The sequence below is a fragment of the Miscanthus floridulus genome, chromosome 9 (assembly GCF_019320115.1).
Source record: "Miscanthus floridulus cultivar M001 chromosome 9, ASM1932011v1, whole genome shotgun sequence".
Classification (NCBI taxonomy): domain Eukaryota; kingdom Viridiplantae; phylum Streptophyta; class Magnoliopsida; order Poales; family Poaceae; genus Miscanthus; species Miscanthus floridulus.
This window is the reverse complement of record NC_089588.1, coordinates 7,294,677-7,301,603: the sequence shown is the minus strand read 5'-3', so window position 1 is coordinate 7,301,603 and position 6,927 is coordinate 7,294,677. Positions and strand designations below refer to the sequence as shown.

Sequence of the window (6,927 nt, the reverse complement as noted above, 5' to 3'; positions counted from 1 at the left end):
ATTATTTTTCTATCTCCAATCGTTGATGGTGATCGAGCTAACCAGGTGCAACAGTATAACGTTCCACGTAGAACGCAGACAACGTTGTGTTGAAAATAAAAGTTTAAAGAACAAAATACACTTTGATAGTTTATAAATGAAATCAAGCCCAAAATGCAAAGTTCGGGGATTAAAACGATCATCTTTATAGTTTTAGGATAAAATTAAGCCTAAAAGTAGGGTTTAAGGACTAAAACGGCCGTTTTGAAAGTTTAGGGACAACTAAGCCTCGAGAAATAGTTGAGGGACCAAAATAACTATTCTGCCTAAACTTTTCCACACACACAACAAGCTGTTGGGATAGCAGCGATGCGCAGCAACGCCACTCCTGCAAACGGCTGCTACAGTGCTATTGCTGCGGTGTGCCTCTGCCAAGGCCCAGCTAGCAGTTCTGCTACAAGCTACAGTAACAGTTGAAAAAGAATCATCTCTATGAAACACAAAATGCTTCAGTGATCACAGAGTCTGAAATTAACAGTGTGCAGCATCCAGGTACTCCAAGAAACACACAAGACCATCACAACAGTGAACAGACCCCAACAGCCCCATGTTTTCTTCATCACTAGGCTAATAGTTATACTTCATCGTTCTATTTCTCAGTAGGCACCACAACACCTTTACATTGCCAGGCTTGCATTGTATATATTTGCATTGCAGGAGGCCCCATGAAAAAGACGGACTCTCTGGGCAAAGGTGTACCAAATTAAACCAGTGGCCAGAGGGCCAACAAACTAGAAAGAAACCACCTCATATTTTCCCCCATTTCTTTTCAGAAGATTACACATGGTGCACATGAACAAACCAGATCCTAGGAATATAAAAATGATTGTTATGCTCTCACATTATCATGCTCCCATGCAAAACAGTATATGGAATCCAACAAAACACTTGCAGAACAAGCTCATCACAAGGATGTCATCATTGCATCACCTACCTTTTTTCATGGCATTGTGGGGTTATAGTATCTCAACACCATCAGGAATGGCTGTATTAGCCTGTCCACAGCCAGCCTCTGCCTTTGACATTGCAATCAGATCCAGCAGCAGCCTTGTCTGCTGCGACTGCGATCATGAGACACATCGTGCATGTCTTTACAGACAAGCCACATGCACCTGCAAAATTTAGTGGTTGGTTGGATAGTCCACCTCACTTCCACACATGAGCCAGCACAAATAATGTGCAACCTGCCTTTGATCTGTTAGCATGCTACCGTCGGTCTTGGACATTTTTCTTGTGACAGAGGAAAAGAAAAGCTAAAATGAAAATGAACTATGTTAGTGTCAATACAATGTCTACCGCTCCCATTTCTCATTTCTGAGTCTTAATTCAACATGCAGGAGTTGTGAAAGACCTGAACTTAACAGTATACCGACTATATGATCAATTTTGACCACGAGATTACCAACAGTGTGGTATTAATAATTGTCATTATACCAGATATGAACAAATTTACAACAAGAATAAGTAATATCTATACACCATAACTAAAGAATATGACAAAACTAAATTGCTTCAAATATTCCAACTTCTCTGAGAAACTAATGAAACTATTTGATGGCAAGATGCCAACTTGCCTTCAGATCATAGAAAGGGCTTCTGCGGTACGGTTGGACCACACTCCAAAATTGTTTCTCCTTCCTAAGTTACATGCAAAGGGAGCAAAAGGTTTCACACTTCAGAGTAAAACCTTATTTGTTCTTTCTTCTGGATACTCTGCTGGAAACTGGCACCATTGACTCGAAGCTCTCATATCCATCTTCAAACACCCTGCTGTGACGTAACAACTGGCTAGCTGAATCATAACCCATGAGTCGATGGAGTGCCGAGTCAGAAACCTTCTTGCCACTTTTTGTAGCAGCAAGGCTACTAGATCCAGCTTGAGTAGGCAAGCTTCTTGTGTACAATGCTCCATAATCTTCACTGATACTAACAGGACCCCCTGTGAGGCACTCAGCATAATAAGAAGCAATATCATCATTTTTAGCGACTATGCTATCATCCAGGTTGTATGACTCTTGGGCCACATCCACACTACTCTTTGCATTTGCATTGTATACTGCAGGAAATGATAATGCCAGAACCTTGGAGCACTTGCCACATTGCATTTTGCCAACCTTTGCTTTTGATATGTAGATATCTGATGGCATTTGAACCAAATTGAAACAGCTATTGCAGATAGTGAATGGGGAAGCACCTGACAGAGGCCGCAAAATATGCTTTCTCACCACTCGTTTCTGCTCCTTGTAACTTGACCTAAGTGATTCATGGTCCAGAATTGTACTTTCAGCGTACGAGGACTGATAATATGAATTGAACTCCCATGGGTCATAATTGTGTGGTAGGCGTGTTTGAGCATGTCCAAAATGGCAATGTGTGTATGTATGGGTTGGAGAGAAAGGATTTGGTGGTGGGTACCTTGGCGGCCTTCCATGACCATAATAGGATTCTAGAGCACAGGAACTTGGAACGGAATCACCATCAACACTTTGAAGATGGTGCTCAACATCATAGCTATTGGATTGTTGCTGGTACTCTAGGCCTCTCTTCTGGTAACTTCTCTCAGAGCCCTTCTGGCTTGAAAGCCTACTTAGCTGATCTCTTAGTTCATCCATCTTTTGGAGGCGCTCATGTCTAATGTTATTATTGAACTTGTTTGCTGTTCTGTGCACCAAATCGCCCCGACTGGGAGAACCACTTGAGAGAGAACTTGAGGTATCATCCATTTGTGACTCCATAAAGTTTTGAATTGAGTGGAAATCTTCGGAATCAAGTGACCGTCCCTGACGAAGCTGGCTACCTCTAGGTCTGTAGGTCATTTGTTCTTTGTTCTTATTAAAGCTAGCTAACTTGGACTGATTCCTCTTATTTGGCAAGCTTGAGAACCTAGCAACAGCTGCCCTGTTTTCTTGAATGCAGCTGGCCGTATTTCCATCTTCCATAAAATCCTCTTCCTTTTCTTCAGTGGCATCAAGTATTGGCTCATCTTGTTGAAAATTTCGTTCAGATTTGGCGTATCCGGCACTGAATGAAGTGATGACTCCTTCATACAGATGTGCACTTTCGTCCTCCATGGACTGTCGATCCTTACCATGCTCATTCTCATGAACCTTCTTTGCAATGTCCTCATCTGCAACAGCAACATTCACATTTTCATTTTCCATACAGCTCTCTTCATTTTCTTCAGCGCCATCAGCTGTCTCTTCATTTCCATGAACTCTCTCTGCAGTGTCTTCATCTGCAAATACAAGATTATCACTGACATAAACACAGTTGGTCATGTTGACGTCTTCCATACAACCCTCTTTCATTTCCTGAGTGACATCAGTTGTTAAATCTTCATTCCTATGAACTCTCTCTGCAATGTTTTCATCTGCAAGCATAGAAATATCATTGCCATGCACACAATTGGTCATTTCGTCATTTTCCATGTAGCCATCTTCCATTTCCTGAGTGCCATCTGCTGTTAGCTCTTCATTTACACAAACTGTCTCTGCAATGTCTTCATCTGCAGGCACAAGGACAAGATTATCACTCCCATGCTCTTTCTCATGGGAATCTGCAGGCACAAGATTATCATTGGCTATCTTGTCATCTTCCATTTCTCGATTGACATCTGCTGTCAGGTCATTTAGTTGAAAACTTTGCTTAACCTCGATGCTGCCATCATCGACTAAAGAGGTCCTTCCTTCAAAAGGATATGCACTTTCTGTGTTTGCAGGCTGGCAATCCTTACCATGCTCTTTCTCATGGAATCTCTCTGCAATTTCATCGTCAGCAATCACAATATGCTCACTCCCATGAACAGAGTTGGCAGTATTGTTGTTATCTTCAATACGCTCATTTCCTTGGTTGCCATTTCTTATTGCCTTGCTTTCCTGGTGAGAAGTTTGTTCAGATTTGAGATGTCCACTGTCAAATGATGAGAGGCTTTCTTCACATGGATGTGCACTTTTAGCACCCAGGGCCTGTGGATCCTTGTCAAGCACATTTCCATGAACTCTACCTGCACCCATCCCATGCTGCTCCAATGGCTCTCCTTCATCGCTGAAAGACATCTCTAGTTCTTCAATCAATCGACCATGTGGATCGCTTCGGGGGGCATCATTCACTCTGAACCTGCGGCTACCCATTTGGTTACGCAGAGCATCACTAAGCCCGCTGCTTTCTGCTTCGTCCGAGAAGTATTCATCATCACTACTAAATGAAAGAGACCTCTCCAACTCTTCGATCAGAGCTTTGTGAGACTCAACATGCATGCCTTCATACGTGCGCGGCTTCTCCTCCCTGTGAGCAGCCTGGCTTTTCTCATACAGTGTCATGCTTAGTTCACTAGTGCCAATATCACCGATTTTGCCTCCATTGGCCTTTTCACCAGTGTCAACATTCTCGCCTCTTTCAGTCAAATCCGAACCAGAACCAGCCCCATCGTCTTCACCATGTGTCTCTCTCTCTTTGACCATAACCCCAGAGTTTTGGATATTCCCATCATCAGTTAAGGAGCACATGTTCTCGTTCGGATGCTTGGCATGGGTTACACCACTATCTTCAGCAGACATAGTTCTTTCATGGACTGCACCATCACAGGAGTCGATGTTGTTGGCAGTGGAGGACACGCTTCCATGAGGCGTGGCCTCATGAGGCTGATCAACAGAGGACACAGCTCTCTGTTCGTCCGAGCAGATTGATCCGCTACTCTGGATAGAGGATCCCTTCAGGCTACATGGAGAGCCGGTGCTGCGCTCCCTAGATTCCGAACCAGCTCGTGCTGCAGGGGCAGTCCGATGTTTCGCTGCGTCGGTGACACAACATATACCAATCAGATTGTTTGTTTGTTTCCATAAACGTAGAAATGAAAGATGGACGGAACGATTCGTACCTCTGAGAACTGTGCCGCAGCCGCCGCACTTGTAGACAGGAATGGAGGGGTACTCGACGAGGAGCTGGTGACATTTGGGGCACCTGACGAACCGGAGGCTGTGAGCTTCCATGGCCATGGCTTCCCCGCGGTCTATCAGCTCCGGAGGCTAGATGCACGCGGTGGAGTCAAATGGCATCAATCCCCTGCTGGTGCAGACAAACAAAGCTACATCAGCGTGCCACTCTGTACCTACTCAGAGTGCCATGACTCTGTTACTATCCCCTCGATTGTGTACTCGGGGAGGCAATCAGAATGGACACAAGAAATATATATATCTAGTCTAGGAATGAATCCGGACCAAGATCAAGAACAGACGAGCGATATTTTATTTTCTCGGGGGGGGGGGGGGGGGGGGGGGGGGGGGGGGGGGGGGGGGAGCTGTCTGGAGTGCTGGACTGAATTTAGTCGACGACAACTCACTCAATCTAGATTTCAGTTGGGGATAAATAAACAAAATGCCCGGCACATAAGTAAACCACCAATAATCGCAGCGAGGCTCGCACGCAGGCAGGCTAGCCATGGCTTGGAGCGGTAGCAGATCTAGGGACTAGGGTTGGGTTGGAGAGAGGAGCATCCAGAAATAGTATTAGTGCTGCAACCCAGCGAGCGAACGGCAAGAGTTGTGGTGGGAAAAAACGAACCTTTCGCTCTTCTTCGCTGCGGGCAAGAAGGCATGATGATCCTGTTCCTGAAGATTGCTCCTTGGTGTGCAGTGTGCTGGAGTTGGGCCTGTAGCCTGTTCCCTCCTTTCCTCGATCCCCCGATCAATCGCTCGGTCTGCCGGCGGCCTGGTCGAGGCTGGCTGGAGTTTGACTCGGGGGGAGGAGGAGGATTGAGGAACGGAGGAAGAAGAGCCCCAGCCCCGCCGCCTCGCCTCCCAGACAGACAGACAGACAGGGGGAGGGGAGGGGGGATGGAGAGGAGGTGGGAAGAGAGAAATGGGACGGGGTGCAGCCGTGCGTGCACTGCAGGAGGGCGCCAAGGAGAAGGTGAGGAGTGGAGGAGAGGGTGGGAGGGATGAGACGAACGTGGCGGCGCAAGGTCGGAGCTTTGCTGTGCGGCGGGCTCCGTCCCCCCGTCCCCGTGTCCCTGTCTCTGACGACCCTGACCGCCTGCTTGCTTGCTGGGAGCCAGTTTAGTTCACTTCATTTTGCCAAAATTTTTAAAGATTTCTCGTCACATCGAATCTTTAGATACATGCATGAAGCATTAAATATAAATAAAAAATAAAACTAATTACACAGTTTAGACGAAATCCACGAGACGAATCCTTTAAGCCTAATTAGACTATGATTGGACACTAATTACTAAATAACAACGAAAATGTTACCGTAGCATTTCGCCAAAAAATTTGCCAACCACCTTGGTTTCACTTCGCCCTTTGCAAGTTGCGTGTCAGCACGGGTGGTGTGAGTGTGAGCCGCCCCCGGACACGGACTTGTCACCATGGGGCTGTTGTGCTTGTGCCTCTGCTGCTGCTGCGGTCAATTTACGTCCAAGTCAAAATCAAATAAGAAAAGGACAAGATAATCCCTCTTCCTCAAGGCATCTCGTAGGGTTGACTCAGAAATACAGTCGTGTGGTGTTGTTGCTGTTAATGGACTCTAGCTGTTTCTAAAAAATCACATGTCAAATCTAAAATTAGTAGAGAAGATCGCTGTTTTCCTCTGATAGTTTTCAATAACATGACCTTTTTTCATCTATTTTGTTACGCATCTATGTATATGATAATATGTTTAGATACATATCTGAATGGACGAACCAAAAAAATTAAAACAATTTATAATTTAGAACGGTGGAAGTAGAACTAAGAGTGGGTTCAGAAAAACCGTTGAAGTGATGCTCTAAGTCAGGGATTTACACGGCACAGTCAAATCATTCCATCAAATAAATTCCGGGCATGCTTGGTTGACTTTCAAAATTTGCCATGCCAAAAGTTGGGTAAAAAAATTACCATAGATTTGGCAAAC

At 45.2% G+C, this 6,927-nt stretch overlaps 1 protein-coding gene across 2 annotated transcripts; it reads right to left on the bottom strand.

Moving 5' to 3' along the window:
* Window positions 1-1,339: 1,339 nt before the first annotated feature.
* On the bottom strand, window positions 1,340-6,350 carry LOC136483358 (uncharacterized). Of its 2 annotated transcripts, none has more exons than XM_066480385.1 (4): window positions 6,320-6,350; window positions 5,599-6,080; window positions 4,916-5,103; window positions 1,340-4,828 (listed from the first exon to the last, which is right to left on the bottom strand). In XM_066480385.1, the coding sequence occupies exons 3-4, from the start codon at window positions 5,031-5,033 to the stop codon at window positions 1,728-1,730; spliced, it is 3,219 nt and encodes a 1,072-aa protein (XP_066336482.1). In that variant the 5' UTR covers window positions 5,034-5,103; window positions 5,599-6,080; window positions 6,320-6,350; the 3' UTR covers window positions 1,340-1,727. The 2 variants fall into 2 exon arrangements, with proteins under 2 accessions (XP_066336482.1, XP_066336480.1); XM_066480383.1 differs by having other exon boundaries at window positions 4,916-5,100.
* Between the last annotated feature and the right edge of the window lie 577 nt (window positions 6,351-6,927).

Bases quoted from the DNA above. Each gene is read 5' to 3' on its own strand.
- LOC136483358 (XM_066480385.1), bottom strand. From the start codon at position 5,033: ATGGCCATGGAAGCTCACAGCCTCCGGTTCGTCAGGTGCCCCAAATGT. The intron at 4,829-4,915 runs GTACGAATCGTT...TCACCGACGCAG, and splicing joins CTGCGGCACAGTTCTCAGAG to CGAAACATCGGACTGCCCCT.